Source organism: Glycine soja, chromosome 8, assembly GCF_004193775.1.
Source record: "Glycine soja cultivar W05 chromosome 8, ASM419377v2, whole genome shotgun sequence".
NCBI lineage: Eukaryota > Viridiplantae > Streptophyta > Magnoliopsida > Fabales > Fabaceae > Glycine > Glycine soja.
Genome location: NC_041009.1, coordinates 9074758 through 9095965, shown reverse-complemented (window position 1 = coordinate 9095965; position 21208 = coordinate 9074758). Strand labels below are relative to the sequence as shown.

The 21208-nt window shown below is 32.3% G+C and overlaps 2 protein-coding genes and 1 pseudogene across 4 annotated transcripts; all 3 read left to right on the top strand.

The window, feature by feature from the left end:
- Positions 1–2730, top strand: LOC114421742 (WAT1-related protein At3g30340-like). Its single transcript, XM_028387804.1, has 6 exons — positions 1–250; positions 692–754; positions 843–959; positions 1088–1490; positions 2236–2387; positions 2486–2730. Exons 1-6 carry the CDS (start codon positions 69–71, stop codon positions 2622–2624), a joined length of 1056 nt encoding a protein of 351 aa, XP_028243605.1. The 5' UTR covers positions 1–68; the 3' UTR covers positions 2625–2730.
- Positions 2731–3561: 831 nt separating this feature from the next.
- LOC114421726 lies at positions 3562–9125 on the top strand (annotated as a pseudogene). The gene is made up of 11 exons (XR_003668570.1): positions 3562–3924; positions 4085–4184; positions 4712–4773; positions 5037–5096; positions 5601–5660; positions 6617–6673; positions 6858–6900; positions 7240–7317; positions 8022–8346; positions 8425–8581; positions 8692–9125. The product of XR_003668570.1 is annotated as a WD repeat-containing protein 53-like (transcript).
- A 2378-nt stretch (positions 9126–11503) lies between these two features.
- LOC114421725 (cellulose synthase A catalytic subunit 8 [UDP-forming]-like) lies at positions 11504–18027 on the top strand. Of its 2 annotated transcripts, XM_028387791.1 has the most exons (13): positions 11506–11795; positions 12231–12355; positions 12482–12533; positions 12617–12764; positions 13501–13770; positions 14209–14554; positions 14706–14843; positions 15037–15162; positions 15244–15456; positions 15662–15893; positions 15984–16183; positions 16365–16718; positions 17238–17825. In XM_028387791.1, exons 1-13 carry the CDS (start codon positions 11618–11620, stop codon positions 17823–17825), a joined length of 2970 nt encoding a protein of 989 aa, XP_028243592.1. In that variant the 5' UTR covers positions 11506–11617. The 2 variants fall into 2 exon arrangements, with proteins under 2 accessions (XP_028243591.1, XP_028243592.1); XM_028387790.1 differs by having other exon boundaries at positions 11504–11795; positions 15662–16183; positions 17238–18027.
- Positions 18028–21208: the final 3181 nt, after the last annotated feature.

The following is a 21208-nucleotide window of genomic DNA, read 5'->3' as shown; positions in this document are numbered from 1 at the left end:
TTTTTCTGAAAAATAAAAACATAGAGGGAGGCCCCACTCAGCCCCAGAAACAAAACTGCATTGCTGAAATGAAGAATTGCGATGAATGGAAACCTTTCCTAGTAATGATAGCAATAGATTTTTCTTTAACCATGGTGAACATTCTTCTCAAGAAAGTCCTTCAAGAAGGAATGAACCATTTGGTTTTTATCACATATCGTCTCTCAGTTGCTACTATATTTCTGGCCCCCATCGGCTACTTTAAGGAAAGGTATAGGCACTCTCAATTCCTTTTTTATTTTGTGTGATCCAAGATTATTTCCAACCATAATAAGAGACTATAATCTCTTCTAGACCTCGTTGAAAATTCTGCATTGTGTATCTCAATATATATTATTGGGCTACACGGTTTATTTACTTAATTGATTTTTGGATGAAATTTAACGTGATATTAAAATCTATAGCCTAGTTCTTTCCTTCATGTATGGCATTTTACCTTTTGGATTTATTTTAATTGTTAGCATGCAGATACACAAGCTGCAACAATGAATGACTATGAAGTCACCCACTTGAACCTAAACTTTTCTTCATCTTTAGAATCAAGGATGTTAAGCTAATAATCATATATTGCTATCCAGGATGAGTGCTCAAATGGGCCCATTTATGCCAGAAGGAAACTTTGAAAGATCTTAATAACTGTATTATCTTGCAGAAATGGAAGACCACATCTCACATTTCAAATTTTATGCTGCCTTTTCTTCAGTGCCATTATTGGGTTAGTCATGAAATAACGATCTTTCTTTATGTTATAGTTCTTTATGCATGATAGTAGAAAAAACACGTAATGAATGATTTCTTTGTAGGGCATCCGTCACACAATACTTCTTCCTTCTGGGGATCCAATACACCTCAGCCACCTTTGCTTGTGCCTTTGTTAATATGGTCCCGGTGATCACATTCATTATGGCATTACCATTTGGGTATGAAAAGAATATGTACACACAAAACTTATTTTATTCTTATTCTTTTAGCAACTATCATCATTCAAATGGAGAATAATATATAAATGCACCATATCCTTTCCCTTTTTCTTTTGATTCTACTACAGATTAGAAACTGTGAACATTAAATGCAAAGGTGGGAAAGCGAAGATTCTTGGTACATTTGTGTGCATAGCAGGGGCATTGTTGTTGACACTTTACAAAGGAAAACCCTTGTTTGATGGGTCTCACTATCAATCTGCAATGGACCAAGCTTCTTCTACTACTAGATCAACACAGAAATGGACCATCGGTGTAATAGCTTTGATTATGGGAACCCTTTTTTGGTCTTTTTGGTTTATTTTACAGTCAAAGATAGGGAAGAGATATCCTTGCCAGTATTCAAGCACAGCCATCATGACCTTCTTTGGAGCCATGCAAGCAGCTATTCTTGGTTTCTCCACTGGCAGCAGCAACTTGTCCTCGTGGGTTCTCAAGGATAAGATACAAATAATCACCGTTCTTTATTCTGTAAGTAGCACACTCTTTTAAGTTATAGAACACCAAATTTTGGCTTATAAAAAATAATTAGGTTGATCAAAACCATCTTGTGTAAAACATTTTTTTTATTAACTTGTAAATCGTATTTTAGTCAGTTTTTGCTTGTTTTACCAGATTTTGACCAATTTTTTTCCACATTATGTGGTTTACTTAAACTACGTTAATTTAGGCGATTAATTAGGCTCAATTTTCAAAACTATAATATTATATTATTGAATAATTCTAAATTAATTATCTACAACATGCTCTTACTTCTTTTATATTTTGTATTAAAATAATATGTTTTATATTTTTAAAACAATACATAATATCTTCTTCTCATAATTATTCATGTTTAAATTTAATGAATGTGAATCATGCAACTTTATTTGATAGATATAAAATATTGTTATATTTCAATATCTCTTATTCTTTGATGCCTAGTAATGAAATATTAAATAATGGAATAATTGAGAGAAAGAACATTAATTAAACTTTAAAATTTTAAAATATATAAAAAAGACTAATTAACATCAATGGTTGTGAAAAAAAGTAATATATATATATATATATATATATATATATATATATATATATATATATATATATCATACATTTTTTTTATAAATTAAGTAGCTAGAAAGAAAATACAATATTATGGTTCATAAATTGTATATAGAGCATAATTAAAACTTAAAAAGTAGGTTAACAGAGTGAAATACTATTGTGTTTTTAGGGGATAGTTGGGTCAAGTGTGTGCTATGTGGGCATGTCATGGTGCGTAAAGAAGAGGGGTCCGGTCTTTACTGCTGCATTCAGCCCTCTTGTTCAGATAATGTCGGGCATGATTGATATCCCCTTCTTGCACGAGCAGCTTCATCTTGGAAGGTAAATTCATTCTTGTATATAGCACGTTCTTGTTATAAAAAAAAGAAGTAAAAAACCCACCCTTAAATCTGATCACTTGAATATACATATGCTTGTAGTGTGGTGGGATCCATGTTGGTGATGATCGGGTTGTACATTCTTCTGTGGGGCAAAAGCAAGGATATGATGCAGAATAATGGCGCCACTAAGTTCGCCCAAGAAGTTGAAGAAACCAAGGAACAGGAGCCGCAAGTATAACGTATATAGTGTTGCTGTCTCTTGTACGCTGCATGTCACTCAAATCAAGTGGCATTAACTTATGTTTTTCAGCTCTCATCATAATTTCACGCACGTTTCTCTTGCATCTTTTTTCTTATATCTACTCCCATCTCTTAAGTATATATGAAAATAAATTTTTTATACTTATATGGGTATATTTCATTGTTCAGTAATTAAAATAGATATAAAGAATGAAAGAAAAGAAAAGGAAAGTAGGAGATATTGGTGAATGATTCTGATATAAAAAAAAAAAAGAATAATAAAAATAACAAAGATATAAAAGAAAAAAGTGATCAACCACTACTTGACTTTTAAAAGTCTCCTTAACTTATGTTTTATATTCGAATCTTCTTGTAGAAAAAACATGGTCGAAAAAAAATATATTAAAAGAAAGTATAATAATATTTAGTTAATATTTATATTTTTCTAATTCCAAACCACAAACTTTGTTATCATGAAAGTTTTGTGTTCCATGAATTAGTACTTTATTACTTTGAAATCTATTTATACTTTAATTACAATTTATAGAGAGAAAGAAATTGAAATTTGCTTTAATAATTCAAGTTATCCATTCAAAATTGGTGATATAAGTTTTGAATTATTTCAATTCTAATTTTATTTGAAGAAATTGTCAATAAGATGTGTGATATTATATATTTGGTTTAATTATTATGTAGATTCTCATATTTTTATCAACTTTTTATTTAGGTTTCTGATTTTTTTAATTGAATTTTTCAACTTATATTTTTTAAAAAAATCGGATCCTTCCATCTAATTATAAAAAATTAATCATAACCACTTAATTAGAGGTATAAACAGTAAAATAATACTTGTAAAATGTATTATAATTACAAAAATTAATAAAGGCCATAGAGTGTGACAAAAGTCGGGTTCAGTCGTGACACATAAATAGCATACAAGAGACAAATGATTCGTCGTGCCCGGTGTCAGTAACGACGCTTTGCCGCGCGGTTTCATTTCACCGCAGCAACTTGGTGACTCCATTCCCATCACCGCAACCACATACTACTACGTTTCTGTCTTCGTTCCATTCTCTTCCTCTTGTGAGTGCAATCAATCCGTTACATTGTTATATATTCACACACCTGAGCCGATTTAGGTTTAGAGTCTCTTCACTTTAGAAACGGTACCATCGATGGCGGAGAAGGATGTGCCGAAGCTTAAGCTGAAACCTCGAAGACTCAAGGGTCACGACGACAGCACAACCTGCTGCATTGCCTCACGTGAACGCTCTCATCTGATTGTCACTTCCGGCGATGTCAGCTCCTTCTCCACTCTTATCTCTCTTTCATCGCTTCATTACCAATCACTAGGGTTCAGGATTCACCAATGCTTCCTTTTATTTCATCTATTGTTATTATTACTATTTCATAATTTTAATTGGCTCTAGTTGTGTTTGTTAAAAAAAAAAAAAACAGGATGGTCGTGTTTGCTGGTTTGACCTGCGATGTCCTGATGTGCCGCAACTGGTTATGGATGTTAGTGTGGAGCCAGTTTCGTCCTTTTGTTTCAAGTCAGGTCTGTTTTGTTTATTGCTTTTGGTTTCACTTTTTCGTCTTTGTTTTCAACTTGTTATTATGTTGTAAAGGGTTGGCTATAGTGTTTTTATGCGAGTCCTAATGTGAAAATAGGCTAAAGGGGTGGCAACGCAGCCTTTTGGTATTTGAACCTGATATCAAGTAGTGTAGTTCCCTGAGACTCAGAGAGAGTAGGTGTTTCCTGCACCAAGGCTTGTGGGTCTCTGTTGTCAATCTTTGTCTTTAAAATGTATTGGCAACTGGTTTGGAGGTAGTGCACAGTTAGTTAGGAAGAGTGTATAGTTTTGACTGTTTAGTAATATTGTGTGTGGGACATCCTTTTTTATATGCTGTCTTATAAGTTATAACCATTTTTTGTATCAAACACGGGACAAATGCTTTTGTGCAGTCCAGTCCTTTGTTTTTTGAAAAATCAAACACATCCTAAGTACAATAAAATTCTCCATTGATACATCCAATAGATGAGTTTAATTGCATCTTTTTACAAACAATTGTCATTTGAATCAGGAATGGAAGATATGATTTATGTCTCCTCAGGGAAGGAAATCAAGTGTTTTGATGTGTGATTGGTAAGCATTTTATGGTCTCCAAGATGTATGATTTTTCAGGGCTTTCTATTTCCTTTTACAAGCCTCTATTTCCTTTACTACTGCTGTCTATATATGTGGCATCACATTTATTGCATTATTTATTTTCTTCTTGAGGATATCTGGATATACATGTATATTTTGTTGTTCTTGATCTATTCTTGCTCCACCTTAATTATTTGTGTTGTTGAGAATGACTATTAATCATTATACTGATCCTCTGTGTATTATGTTGTGTGCTGAAGGCCGCCGCCCAATGGAAGCCATTGGAGAATTATAATTATAACAAAGAGGAGATAAACAAGGTAGATACTATACTAGATAGTAGGACTTGTATTCGAATATAATGTTATGCACTTACCAGAACTTGTTGAATGTCCCTACAGTACTGTTTCTTGTTATATAAAATGAAACAAAATGAATTAATAATTTAATACAAATGAATTGAAGCAAATTTGCTGACTGTATTTAACATTTTCCATGCAGATCTATATCAGAAAGTTTAAGTACGATTTTTGTTGTCATCTTAACTGTTTTGTACAAGACTTTTGTATGGAATGTGTTTTGTGTATGGAAGCCTTAAATAGAAATATTAAGAATGATTGTTCTTAGAATTTTTGGTTTAAGGCCTAACTCAATCCCACAAGCCTTATAAGATCTATTTAAGCCATATCTCTAGTCAATGTGGGACTAAACACATCCATTCCTTCATTCTGTTGGAATATCAAGTTATCAACTGATGCTATCTTCGGTGAGCTTCTTTTGTTTAAAAATGCTGTTATAATACAATTATCTGTCTGGTATTGCAGGTTGTATGCAACTCAAAGTCCTCATTTGTTGCTGCAGCAGACGATAATGGTGAAGTTAAGGTATGCCTTGTATTTATCCAACAATGCTTATTCTAATTTCCATTAGTATTATCTCATTTTTCAGCTCTTAATGAATATATCCTTTCCACTTGTAATGCGTTAGAGATGTAAAAGCCATTATCTCCTATTCTTATCTGATATCTGAGCAATTTCAAAATTTCTAGATCAATGAAGTTGCTGATGTGTGAAACAGAATAAAGAAACACACACACGCTGAATCAATGAAAGGAAAAAAAAATATGTACATACCTGAGGCAGTTGACCGTGCCTGGTCTCTCCCTCCAAATCCCTCACTCATTCCCTTCCTGCCTTCTTATCCTTGTTCTCCCTAACAGGTTCTTTCTTTCCTCCAACTACCCTGCCATGTGTGCAGGTGGGTGCTTGGAGTCACACTGTCCTCTGCCCATATGGGATGTTAATCCCATGTTTCTCCTTCCTTTTCTCTGTTTCTATAATCCATCTCAATTCTCAGCAATAGTACATAAGCTAACATAAAGCCATTCATGGGCCTCCTCCCAATGCCTTAAGCTTTGGGGATAATTGTTCCTTGATATTGTGATTGCTGAAAATATGTTTACTAGATCATTACTGTGATTGCAGGGATTGTGACTCTCCTTTGGACACCATGAGTTTCTTGGATTCATCTTGTTGTTTCCTTCGACAATATTAACTAAATTTCCTAATTTCTGAGTAATATTGATCTATTCTCACATAAGAAACCATAAACCTGCATTGTATTCTAAAAGCTTTGTTGCATGCCATAAAACATGGAAATATTCTGTGTTGTAATTGATGATTTAAAAATTGAAGTCATTTCTTGTGTAATGTAATTTACTATTTGTTGTTTTGTCTACACCTTTAATTCTCCCATTTCTTTAATTTAAGAAAAGTCAAGTTAATGTGTAATTATCGTACATTTTCATTTTCTTCATTATTGTTTGAAATTTCTTTTACAGATAATTGACATTCGCCAGCAATGCCTGTATAAAACACTACGAGCTGGTCATACAAGTGTATCCTTGCTTTTTAGCTCTGCTTCACTACATGGATACTAATTGTGTAATCAGAACTTTTATCTCAACCCACTAATATTTTTATTTCCACCCCTTGTCACCCAATTTTTTCTCATTATTTTGTTCTACAATTAGTAAGTAATTTGATTTTTTGATAGTTGTTCAGCTTATCTTAATGTTGTAGATATGTAGCACTGTGGAATTCCTTCCTTGGAGATCTTGGGAGGGTACTTAAATATAGTCTTGCTTGTTTTTCACATACGAATCTCTCTGTCTCTCCTCCTTGCAGCGCAATTCATGGTTTTCAATGAGAATAAGATATGATTGTTTTGTCTAGAGTAGATATGTGTGAGTTGTTAGAATACCCATTGTCTTATTGGAAAGGAATGTAGAAATTTTTATCAAGCTATACATGCTAACTAACCATGAAGAAATAATTTGTACAAGCACAAGATTCTATTTAAAATGAAATTTTCGAACATTGTGGTATAAGGTTTTGCAATAACAGCCCCATTTGTTTAAGTTACATCTATAGAAAGTTGACTCCATTTTTTTTCTTTTACCAGTCATTAGTGGAGGTCTTGATTCAATGCTCATGTTGTGGGACTTCTCCAAAGGGCGCCCCTACAAAGTAGTGGATTTTGGTATATTTTTTCATAAATATCTTACCTTGTCTTTACTAAGTATCGTATGAGATTACTTGAATTATCTAAATTAGAGCCTTTGATTTTTTTTATTTATTTCACATTTGCAATGATATTAAGTCCACACATCTCTACTAATTTTTCAGAATGCATTTAGCAAAAAACTTCAAGGATAACGATTGTTTTTAATTATGTTCAAAGGCTTTTGCAACCATAGTCACCTTTGACCATGGTTCTGCAGCAGACAAAAACAAAAGGTTTGGCCACTTAAAAATATTTTACCAATGAAAAAAACATGAAAATGCTGCTTGGGTACTATTGACTATGGAGAATGCAAGTCACAAGCAGGTAGGTTTTTGAAGAAACAAAAATGTTGTCACTGAAGCTGGGAAATTTTGGATATATGTATACATGAGTCATACATACATGTGCTTAGATAACAACTGAAGTAGCAGCTGGTACTTAGTGCAATGTAAATTAATGATCCTTGTGCTAATTTTGTTTTTATAATTTTATAGTTGAAACTTGCAATTATATTTGGCATGATGGCATTTTTGTTTATTTACTTATGCCAACATACTCTTAAAAATGATAAAAGTAATATACAATATACAATAGAGTTGAAATGAGGGGAAAACATAATTTTAATAAACTAGTGAAAGATAAACTACTAATTTGTTATTCCTGCCCTTTCTTTTCTGCAGCTACATTTGATGTGAGTAGTGGCATTGCTGGCCGGTGTGTCAATCCTGCTTTTGTTCATGCAATAGCTGTTCCAGAAGTTGACATGCTAGATAAATTAGACAAAATATGCGCTGTTGCAAGGGGCGATGGAGCTATTGATGTGATTAATATTGAAACAGAAATGGCTGCTACAAAATCAAAAAGCTCTTCAAATTCACGAAAAGGATCACACTCAAGATCAAAAGATGGTAGTTCATCTAGCAATACAGACGCAGATCAAAATGGAAAAAAGAGGTTGCATTTGAATTACACTTTGGGTGGCCATACTGCAGCTGTTTCCAGCCTGTAAGTCAATTCCTTATCTGCAAGATAGCAACTGTAACACTAAATTCACTTGTCCCCTAACATGTATGGGTGATACAGGGCATTTTCATTGTTTGGGGAAAGAGGGAAATTCTTGATATCTGGAGGAAATGATAAGTTGGTGAAGATATGGAATTGGTCCTGTTATCCAGATGTAGGGTTAAGTGACGACAATAACAATAATATCCTACATTTGAACATTGAAGTATCTCGAAAAGTGAGTTTTGTAATATATTTAATTTAATTGGAACTTTTGGATGTTGGTTAATTGTTCTGCTTCTGCCAAATATGTCTATGATGCATTCATTTATACTCTTTATTTGGCAGGTCAATTGGCTGTGTACCACCTCAGCTGATACAGACAACCTTGTTGTGTGTGACACATCTAAAGTAGTAAAGGTCTACTCTATAACATAGTTTAAAACTAGATGACAGTGATGGATGATGCAATCTTCTTGTGTTGGTCATGGTTTAGGAATATGGAAAAGGGTTTTGTAATGCATTTTAATCAATGGTTGAGTAATCTAAGAGATGGATTTTGTAATCAGGGGAGGGAAGCATACATAGGACCTGGGTAGCCTATAGCTTACAATATGAGCAGCTTATGGTTAGCTAATTCGACTGTTCAAGCTTGTATTAGGAAACCATATGTCTGCTGAACTTCAAAAATTTGTGTTCTTAGTACCCCTGGTACTTACATATATACACTAATTTATCTTTGCTGATAAAAAAAAAGATGACAGTGATTATTGGAATGAGTATTCCTGGAGAGCAATCAAAACCTAAAATGACTGTTTGAAATTGTAATGTTTCACTTACTCCAAAGATTGTGCACCTGACAAGAAACGTCCTAAAAGCACAAGGCTTTTAGCCTAGATATACCTGCCTTGGTGCTTGCTTTGCGATTCTCTCCCTGATTCAATGCCTACAAGAACTGTTCAATGATGACCTATACTTCCTCATTTACATGGTGTGTGATTCATACCATGTTTACTTACACTTTTTCGTTCTTCTATGTTATCTTGCCTGCCTCTTTCATATATCCCTTGCTTCTAATTTTTGGCTGTCAAAGCTATTATTTTGAAATGTTTAATGTCTGTTAGAACTTAGAAGTGAAACTTCTCTTGCTAGGTATCCTCGTGCAAATCTTATTACATTTGGTATTCGAGTAATTGTTAGTGAATACTGAATAAAGTAACTCTTTCTGCTGTACATTAACAAGCTAAAATGGAATGCATAATGAAAATGAACCTTGATATTTGCATATTATTTCGCGATGTAAACTTTACTGCATTGTAATTTGTGTACAGGGATTGGTCAAGTATATTTTTGTTGCTGCATTTGTCACCCATTTTACATATAATCCATAAATGAAAAAAATATTTTAATTTAGTTTTACATGCATAATTATCTGAATTTGGTCTTCCTTGTGTGTCACTAACTATTCAGATACTCGTTATTATATCACGGTGAAACATGGGAGCCAATTTGAAAATGAATGCAATGTAGTACGTTGTTAAAGATTTTGTGTAAATGTTTTTATTTTTTATTATAAAAAATGATACTTTACTTTTTATTTTTAATTTATTTTGTAAAAAAAATTACAAATAAAAAAATATGTTCGTGGTTTTTATATATTTTTTTACTAAATAGAATAAAATAATGTATTTATATTAAAAATGAAAATAAGAAATAAAAAAAAGAACATTTTCTCAAAGTAAAAAATTCTTACATATTTAATTTTTATGTACTAATTATTATTAAGTTGCTTCTATTTTACGATGATCTTACAATTAAAAAAAGCCATGATCTTAGTGTAGAATGATAACAGACTAAGGATCCCATCGAATTGTCATATTGATACACAGAATGATAGGAATTAACTTTTTTTAGTTTAGAAATCAAATTAAGGATTAAAAATATAGTATTTAGAATATTTAATATTTCGGAGGATAATGTGTCGTATCATTTCTAGTGTCTATGATTTGCAGGAGAAATGGCATATTCGATGTATATATAGCATGACCTAACGTTCTAGCAATATAGAATTGAAATACATTTATTGCTAGCAACAAACAAACCAACTGATGTAAAGTTCTTCGTTTAAAATTGGAAAAACAGAGATAATTAAATCGAGCAGCATAGGCAGGAAAATAAACTACTTAAAATTTAGAATAAATTATAATGACTCATCTGTAGTTTGCTTTTATTACATTGGGGACTCTGCTTTTTTAAACCCTACAAAAATTATAATTGTTGATTTTTTTATTTCACTGATCATTTTTTTAATTGATTACAATGATCATTCATGTAATTTATTTTTATATTACTTTTAATTCCATGAAATTTTTATTAATAAATTTAATGAAAGAAAAAACAAAGGTAAAAAAATAATATTTAAATAATGACATGAACAATTTTGTCAACAATCATTTTAATACTTAATCACATGTATTTTTTTGTTTACTTAATTGAAATTTAAATCTTAATCCAATTATTTGAAATTTAATGTAAATCATTTTATGTAGTTCTCAATAATTATTTTAATATGAATCAATTGCGAATAAGAGCATTTTAAGGCAAAAATTTTTTTTATTAAAAATTATATATTTCTCGTGTGATAGTTTCAAACTAAATTTCTCACATTTAAAACATTAAAGGTGATTTTCACAGTAAAAAAATATCAAAAGGTAATCATTATAATTTATTCTAAAATTTATTAGGAAAATAATTTCTTTCAAGACACTTGTAATATTGTAATATATATATATATATATATATATATATATATATATATATATATATATATATGTGTGTGTGTGTGTGTCCCCTAATCTTTTCCTTTTAAACACACCGAGTCAGTGCACATACTTCCTTGTACTTCCAAAATTGACATATTTTTCACACTTTATCAGCTGATGTATCCTCACACAACTGTCATCTGAAGCCTCCCTTACACTTCCCGCATTAAATGGATATATTGCACACTTCACCGAAAAAATAGACTTTGCTTCTCATCTCTGAGGCTAATAGTCTTACGTTGTGTACCACTTAAACTATGACACTAACTTTCCAACCTCATAAAAAGAACCCACCACCACCACCTCCACCATGCACATCCATTGCATTGCTACACAATGGGTTTATGGTCTTTCATATAAAACCCATATGAGCACTGAATGAGAAGCAAAGGGTCAGTGAGATATATACTGACATTTTGGCCCTTTGATAGAAGGTGGTGCAAAACTAAAAGATGGTGCAGTCTAGTGTTCCCCTCTGCAACACTTGTGGGGAACAAGTGGGACTTAATGATAATGGGGAAGTGTTTGTGGCTTGTCATGAATGCAATTTCCCAATTTGCAAGGATTGTTTTGAGCATGAGATCAATGAGGACCATAGGGTCTGCATGAGGTGTGGCACTCCCTATGAAGGTAATTAACCCTTTAATGTCAACATTGTATTTCTAAATTCTAAGAATTAATAAGTTGCTTCTGTTTACTATGTGGATTGTGAGTTGTGACTCATGTTATGCTCCTAATGTCAATCGCCATGCAATGATTCTCTGAGACTGGTGATTTTGGGAGGCTAATTAAGACTATTGCATTTTGTGAATCATTCAACAAAGTAATACAGTATTAGTTTTAATTTGTGAGTAAGAGGAAGAGAAAAGTATGTAACATTGTTTAATTTATCTATAAATCTTTTAAATAACTTCCTTTTTTTTACGAAATCTTTATCTATAAATCTTTTAAAGAGAAACTATGTAACATCGTGTGCGTAATATTATTTCAAAAAGTGATTGATTTTCTCGTTCAATAAATTTTGAAACATCCTAAGTTTTTTTTTTCCTTTTGTACATTTTATAGAGAGAACAAAGGAGGAGGATGATTTCCATGAGATAAAGGTTCACGAAAATGAGGATGATGATTTCCATGAGATAAAGGTTCATGAAAATCAATCCGCAACACCTTCCGAAATCAGTAACTCTCAGGTGATGATTTACTAGGAATTATTAGTTGGACAAATACTAAATAGCTTTTATTTTGAGGAAAGACAGAAATTTTTGTAATACTGTTAATTTGCATTTGCACCTACGATGACACCTTGAATTTTGTAGGATGTTGGACTCCATGCTAGACATGTCAGTACAGTATCCGCAGTCGATAGTGGTAAGTGATACTTCATACAATATCTTCTAGTACAAAATCTTTAGAAGTAAGCATTGATCATTACAAAATGGTTTTTCCTGTAGAAGTAAATGAAGAATCTGGAAAATCAATCTGGAAAAATAGAGTGGAAAGCTGGAAGGGAAAGGATAAAAAGAACAAGAAGAAAAAGTCTGCACCCAAGGAAGAAAAGGAGGCCTCAATTCCTCCAGAGCAGCAGATGGAAGAAACACGGTAAGTTCAATGAGAAATGACAAAAAATTGCTGAGATGGAAAATGAACTGTAATATTTAACATAGCAATTTTTAAAATTTAACAAAAAATTTGATTCCTTAATTAGGTTAACATTAAGAGAAGCTGTAGAATAGATATGCCACTTGTGCATAGCTCTAATGGTAAGTTTAGGTGAGGATAGGGTAGAGATGTTTTGGTTTGATGAATGGAATCAGAGAAAAACAAAAAATTATTAATTTACAAATCCTGTGAGAAAACATAGATTTTCCAAGGTAATGTTGTCTGATAGTTATAAGCTGAAATCTAAATATGAACATTTCAATATTTCATCCTTCTAATGAGAGACGAAGAATCATTGAAAGACATTCTTTTTACTATTTCAACTGTCAGAAGCTGATGACATGAGATCACTTTAACCTTTGTCTTTACACTTCAGTGTACTGAAATTGTAATTTTACCAGATATTTTTATCAAACTTTCCTCTGTATAGAGAACAATAACAAACAGAAGCCCCTGAAATATTAAAAAATCAATTTTTTTACCTGAGCATAATATTAATTGCTTGAGGATCATTCATCAAATTGTTATTAACCATCTGATTGCAACTGCAAAACTATTGATTTAATTTGAATACATTTCATGTATTTATGACTTTTGTTACATTTCTCATTGATTGCAAATCTGTCATAATAATTAATATATTTATTTATAATTCACATGGTGATATGTTTTGCAGGCCCGCAGAGGCTGCTGCTGCACCACTTTCAGTAGTTATTCCAATGTCAAAATCCAAAATTGCACCGTACAGAACTGTGATAATCATGCGATTGATAATATTGGGACTTTTCTTCCATTATCGAGTTACAAACCCAGTTGAAAGTGCTTTTCCTCTTTGGTTGACTTCTATCATCTGTGAGATCTGGTTTGCATTTTCCTGGGTGCTAGATCAGTTCCCTAAATGGAGTCCTATCAATAGGCAAACTTTTATTGACAATTTGTCTGCAAGGTAAATGCACAAAGTTGTGAAATACTTGGATGTTTTGTGCCTTGTGCTTTAAGGATGATTTGCACTAAAACTTCATACCGTAGAATGGAAATGTTTGTTTCTATTTCTTTCCCTAATAGGAATTGTGAAAGGCAACCTATAAAAATGAACCAATGAAAATAATTTTTCCAAGTTAACTTTAATTACTCCCCGTGTTAAAAGTTCTATGTGATGAATATGATCATCTGTTGTCACATCATTGAATGACTTTGGCTATAATGAGTTGACAACTGTTACCTGACGAGTCATATACTTTTAATGATATGGTAACATTATTCGTAGAGAGTGGAAGTTTTACTTTTAATAAAATTAAATCCATACAATAAAGTAATATTTAGAAGAGTTGATGCTGAGCCTGTACTTTGGATGCTGATGTGCACTTCTATAATGACATGCCAGGTTTGAAAGAGAGGGTGAACCCAATGAACTTGCTGCTGTTGATTTCTTTGTCAGTACAGTGGATCCTTTGAAAGAGCCACCATTGATCACAGCTAATACAGTGCTTTCTATCCTTGCGGTTGACTATCCAGTAGATAAAGTATCCTGTTATGTGTCAGATGATGGTGCTGCAATGCTCACATTTGAATCTCTTGTGGAGACTGCTGACTTTGCAAGGAAGTGGGTGCCATTTTGCAAGAAGTTTTCAATTGAACCAAGAGCACCAGAGTTTTACTTCTCTCAGAAGATTGATTACCTGAAGGACAAGGTGCAACCTTCTTTTGTGAAGGAGCGTAGAGCAATGAAGGTAAGCGTGTAAAGCTTGCTACTTATGAATTCAGTGATAGAACAGCTTTGATAGTTAGATGTATCTGATTTGCTAGTATTCACCACCTTGTTCCCCAAATTGAGTATCTTGAGCAACCTCTTCATGATTGATTACCTTTCAATTCTGTCAGAGAGACTATGAAGAGTATAAAGTACGAGTTAATGCTATGGTAGCTAAGGCTCAGAAAACACCAGAAGAAGGATGGACCATGCAAGATGGTACACCTTGGCCGGGAAATAACTCACGTGATCACCCTGGCATGATTCAGGTATATCCATTATTTCTGTGTGTAATCAACTGTCAGTATTGACAATGATAGGCATAAAGAAAAGAACACTGTATAAAGTTTTAGCAATCAATAATTGGTGCAAGTTTTTGTAAGATTGACTAGTTTAGTTCTAGCAATCAATAATTGGTACAAGTTTTTGTATTTAAGCAAAATATATGTTTCCCATTTCCAGGTTTTTCTTGGGCACACTGGTGCCCGTGACATAGAAGGAAATGAACTTCCCAGATTGGTTTATGTTTCCAGAGAGAAAAGACCAGGTTACCAACATCACAAGAAAGCTGGTGCTGAAAATGCACTGGTATGTATAGATAGTTCACTAATATTTCGTATAAGGTCATTAAGATTTTATAATGCTTGATGTTTGTATGGATTTATGCAGGTGAGAGTGTCTGCAGTTCTCACAAATGCTCCCTTCATTCTCAATCTTGATTGTGATCATTATGTTAACAACAGCAAGGCCGTTCGGGAAGCAATGTGTTTTCTCATGGATCCAGAAGTTGGTAGAGATGTGTGTTATGTGCAGTTCCCCCAGAGATTTGACGGTATTGATCGCAGTGATCGATATGCCAATCGCAACACAGTTTTCTTTGATGTAAGTTAACATCGATTCAATGATTTTATCGAGAGTCAACAGAAAAATGGCGTATCCTTATGTGCAATGATTTCACCAAATACACACTGCATTTGCATGCATGTAATGCAGTAACTGTTAACCACCCTGAATTAAAAATCGTGGACACAACTCTGTAATTTCCAACCCTCATCCCTGTTTGATGGACTTTAATTGTTCATTTCAGGTTAACATGAAAGGACTTGATGGCATTCAAGGACCAGTATATGTGGGAACTGGATGTGTTTTCAATAGACAAGCACTTTATGGCTATAGCCCTCCTTCTATGCCCAGCGTACCAAGATCTTCATGCTGTTGCTTCCCCTCAAAGAAGTCCACCAACGATGTCTCAGACTTTCAAAGAAACGCAAAGAGGGAAGAACTTGAGGCTGCCATTTTTAATCTCAAGGAACTTGACAGTAAGCTCAGTTACTTTTTTCAATCAGTTCTAGAGAAGCATATAGCAGAATCTTCATGCAATATTCTTCTGGTTTCTTTTCTTCTTGCAGATTACGATGAGCATGAGAGGTCAATGCTTATTTCACAAATGAGCTTTGAAAAAACTTTTGGCTTGTCTACTGTTTTCATTGAATCAACACTAATGGAGAATGGAGGAGTGCCTGAATCTGCAGATCCCTCGATGCTGATCAAGGAGGCCATTCATGTAATTAGCTGTGGATATGAAGAAAAGACTTTATGGGGAAAAGAGGTTTGGCTTTAAAATGATAATGTTTTTGTACAAAGTCTTTCAGGTTCTTAGTTTCCTATTCTCTCTTCCAATGATATTTTTGTTAATGTACTTATACCAAAAATCTCATTCTAGATGCAAACTCTTCACTTTTAACTCAGTTCCTTCGTTGGTTAATTAAAACATCGTCTTGTCTTTCCAGATTGGTTGGATTTATGGTTCAGTCACTGAGGATATCTTATCGGGGTTCAAGATGCAATGTCGAGGATGGAAGTCAATATACTGCATGCCCTTGAGGCCTGCATTCAAAGGGTCTGCACCTATCAACTTGTCTGATAGATTGCACCAAGTCCTTCGATGGGCCCTTGGATCAATTGAAATTTTCCTAAGTAGGCACTGCCCCCTCTGGTATGGATTTTCTGGAGGCCGTCTCAAATGGCTACAAAGAATGGCTTATATAAACACCATTGTCTACCCTTTCACATCCCTTCCTCTCATTGCTTACTGTTCTCTGCCTGCAATTTGCCTCCTCACAGGAAAATTTATCATACCAACGGTAATTTCCTCATCTTTATTTTTTGTTTCAGGATATATAGTTAGAGAGAGAGTAGTTATCAATTCAGCTTAATCCGCATGTATAACAATTACGAAATATAAATGATTTGTAGCATAACAAAACAAAATTATTGAGGTTAAACTATTTACTGATCCCTATAGTTGTCTCCATTTTATGTTTTAGTCCTTTTATAAGAAAACAGTAAGGTTTGGTCTCTACATAATTTTTTTTTTGACAGTTTAAAACCGCCAGAAATTTTTGTAACAATTTTTACATTGTCAAAAAATGCTCTCTGAGGTGAGTAATAGTGACCAAAACTTAACTTTATATGTGCATGTGTAGCGACTAAAACTTACAATTTATTCATATAAGGAGTAGAACTTGAAATGGAGACAATTACATGGACCAAATAAATAGTTTGACCAACTATTTATGACAATAGCTATAGACCAGTATATAACAGTTTTACTAAGAATCACCAATGCCTTACATCATGTTGTTCTATACAATTTGCCACAGCTTTCCAACGTTGCAAGTGTTCTCTTTCTTGGACTTTTCCTCTCAATTATAATAACCAGTGTGCTGGAGCTGCGTTGGAGTGGTGTTAGTATCGAAGATCTGTGGCGTAATGAGCAGTTCTGGGTTATTGGAGGTGTTTCAGCCCATCTGTTTGCCGTGTTCCAAGGACTTCTTAAGATGTTGGCTGGTGTTGACACCAACTTCACTGTCACTGCTAAGGCTGCAGAGGACAGTGAGTTTGGGGAACTTTACCTTGTAAAGTGGACCACTCTCTTGATTCCTCCAACAACCCTTATCGTTGTTAACATGGTTGGTGTTGTTGCTGGATTCTCTGATGCACTTAATGGAGGGTATGAGTCTTGGGGACCCCTCTTTGGGAAAGTTTTCTTTGCTTTCTGGGTGATTTTTCATCTCTATCCATTCCTCAAAGGTCTCATGGGTCGCCAAAACCGCACACCGACCATTGTTATTCTCTGGTCAGTGTTGTTGGCCTCTGTCTTCTCTCTTATTTGGGTCAAGATAAATCCATTTGTCAACACAGTTGACAGTGAAACCATCGCCGAGACCTGCATTGCCATAGATTGTTAAGTCACTACAAGAATGCTTGCCAAGAGTATTTTTAAATATGTAAAAGGGTGCATGCATAGGATGATGATTTGATCCACAGCTTGTGCAAGTTATGTAAGGATTATTATTTATTAGTTCTTTGTTGAACTATGTAGCCATTTTGAACGTGAAAAAGAGAGACTTTTATGTCCATTGAAAATTTGAAATTCAATTAGTTGTCCAATTTTTACTGTTTCCATCACCATGACAGCATTACCATTATATTCTCTAATACGTCATGACTAAAAACAAATAATACTTTACCAAATAACTTAATATTTATATTTTAAATAATTAAAAACAAAATATATGTTCCTTAAGATCAATTCTTAATAGAGATATTAACAAACAAACAAAAACTTAATAGGTAATCATTGTTAGGACAAAAGTTATGTTTGGTAAAGTTAACAAGTTTATCATCATATATCATGATTTATGATTGAATGAGAGTATTTTTTTATAAAAAAAAAAAACAACACATATTCTTTATACATAATTAATAGAAAATTTACTACCAGTAAAATAAAAAGAAAAATTATTCATGATTTATTAGATTTATTTTGATTTCCTCTAATAAGAATATGATATAATTAGTTTTCTTTTAATATTTAAAAATATGATTTAAGAAGATATGGTAAATATTTATACAAAGAAATTCTACATTGGGCATGAATCCAATATTAAATATTAATTAAATACATACACTAATACTACTTAATACATTAAATACATATGAATGTGTGTAATATTAATTGTATAAATATTAATTATATATAATATTTGAGAAATACAATAAATTATATGATTTAATGATGAAATAATAAATGCATACATGTGTGTGATTTTGAATAATTATATTTTATTTAAGAATAGAATTTTAATATTATATATATTATAATTAGTATTATTATATTTTAGAAATATATATAAGTTTACATGCATGAAGAGTCGTGTATTTAATAAATATTTTTAAAAAAAAATTGTGTATGTGCGTTAAAATATATCGTTAAATAAAATATAATTATTATAAAGTCACACAGTATGTGTTTAATCATTAAATAATATTATTTATTATTTTTTTTAATACAATATATAATTAATAATACACACACTTTATTAATATAGTGTTTACATAAATATTAAATAATACTACATTATTTATTAACTATTATATATAATTAATATCGCAAACACATATGTATTGATGTATGTATTTAACACACGTTAATATTATTTATTATATTCATCAAATATAAGCATATAATTAATATTATATACTTAAGCATTACACACAGATACATATGTATGTAATATATTAAACAATGTTAATGTATGTATTTAATTAATATTTAATGTTGGGTTGGTAAATAACCTATTTCGATCTCCATTATATTACAACAACTTGCGCTCATAGTCATTCCCTCACTCTTTCAGAATTGCTTCATTTGCTCGTTGTAGTTGACACTAATATGGCACGACCTAACACTTTGTTTTCCTTATTTATGCTTCACTTTGCTTGTGTTTAGAAGCCAGAAGAACCCATCTCCAAAAAGGAACAGTTTGTTTCTGGGTGCATTTCCATCCATCGAGGTATTTTAAAATTTGTCCTCAGCCCTGGTGTTGGCCATTAATAAAATCATTCAGCTTGTGTTTTTATTTCTTTCTCGAGATGTCACCGCATTTGTTTATATAAAAAAATGTTTAGTAAAACTTTTGAACAAGTATCAAACAATTTCTAGCAACTTTTAATCGTTGTAAATGCTCCCTCTTGGTTCTCATAATTAAAAATCACAAAAATCATACAGAATCCCAAAATCAACAACAAATAATAAACAAAATCCATAAATCAACAACCTTTTTCTGTTTCCTTCTCCGTCACTCCCAATTTAAAGATTCCTACGTTGAGTACGAACTCAAGTTGTAACTCCTTAATTCTAAATTTCTTTTTTCGCTTTGTTTTTCTCTTCAGTCACGTTCTTTCCTTTCTCTGAACTTGAGGAGGACTCTATCATTGTTTTTTTGAATAACTCTTGTAAGGTTAAAGCAAAAATGAATTAAGAGTTTTTATAGTTTATATTATGGCTAATTGGATATATATACTAAACAGACTTCTTATTTGCCTCACTGGTTTCCTTAACTTGGTAAAGCGACTGTTGTAAATAAAGGATTTGTGTAATGTATATATATTATCAATTTGTCCTAACCTAAACAATAAAAACTCTTAACTCATTTTTGCTTTAACCTTCAGAGGAGTTATTAAAAAAAAATGGCAAAGTCTTCCTCAAGTTCAGGGAAATGAAAGAACATGGTCGAAGAAGAAAATAAAGCAATTAAAAAAAGAAATTAGAATTAATTAAGGAGGAGCTACAATTTGAGTTTACACTCAACGTAGGAATTGTGAAATTGGAAGTGGTAGAGAAGGAAATGGTTGTTGATTTAAGGATTTTATTCATAATGTGTTGTTGATTTGGGGATTTTGTGTGATCTTCGTAATGTTTATTGTAACTCGTGAGAACTAGGAAAGAAGCAATTTTTGACACTTAAAAAATGTCAACAACTGTTCAATATTTGTTCAAAAGTTTTACTTAGTATTTTCGGATAACTTTTAACTGATAAATAATAAATCTTCACAAAATATAATAAAATTAATATTGCTACTCATTGACTTATTGGACTTTCCAAGTTTTTTTTTCCTGTAAATTTCAGGCTAAGAACTTCCCAACTTATTAATCAGGAGGTAAGTATTGTCCAAAGTTCATACACGTCATATTTTATTACGTGTTTCATTTTCTCTCGTTTATTGAAAAATAACACCCTACTAGCTAAAAGGTATATCTTTTTGTATTATAATAATAATAGTAGTAATAATAACAAAAATATTTTTTCTGTCAACATTTTCTTTGACGTATTTTTTTTCTTTTTATTAAAGAGGAAAACAATCAATAGCTAATTTTGTCTTGCAACTAAATTTCTTAATTAATATAGTGTGATATGATTAGTAGATAAATTTAATGTGTGTGCAGAGAGAAAAGTATGGGGTGCAAATATAATCCCCTTGGGCCTGTTAGGTGCTATGTAGCACGGAAGGATTAAGCATAAGTTTTATAAACTTCACTCTAGCTTTTTTTTTTTTTTTTTACAGAACAAACTTCACTCTATAGCTAGTTATCTAATTTTAAACATGATGTTGATATGTTAAATTTCTCACATTAACAAAAATTACTATTATAATACTCCTCATAAAACACAAATTATCCTCTTTCTTTAATTTAGTTTTAAAAGTTGAGATAGACTTACTCCATTATTAATATTTTATATTGTTTGTTGTTTGAAAACTTTGTTGCAAACTTTTTCAATTGATCAGA

Bases quoted from the DNA above. Each gene is read 5' to 3' on its own strand.
- LOC114421742 (XM_028387804.1), top strand. From the start codon at position 69: ATGAAGAATTGCGATGAATGGAAACCTTTCCTAGTAATGATAGCAATA. The intron at 251-691 runs GTATAGGCACTC...ATTATCTTGCAG, and splicing joins ATCGGCTACTTTAAGGAAAG to AAATGGAAGACCACATCTCA. The intron at 2,388-2,485 runs GTAAATTCATTC...ATATGCTTGTAG, and splicing joins GAGCAGCTTCATCTTGGAAG to TGTGGTGGGATCCATGTTGG.
- LOC114421725 (XM_028387790.1), top strand. From the start codon at position 11,618: ATGGTGCAGTCTAGTGTTCCCCTCTGCAACACTTGTGGGGAACAAGTG. The intron at 11,796-12,230 runs GTAATTAACCCT...TACATTTTATAG, and splicing joins GTGTGGCACTCCCTATGAAG to AGAGAACAAAGGAGGAGGAT. The intron at 13,771-14,208 runs GTAAATGCACAA...ATGACATGCCAG, and splicing joins ATTGACAATTTGTCTGCAAG to GTTTGAAAGAGAGGGTGAAC.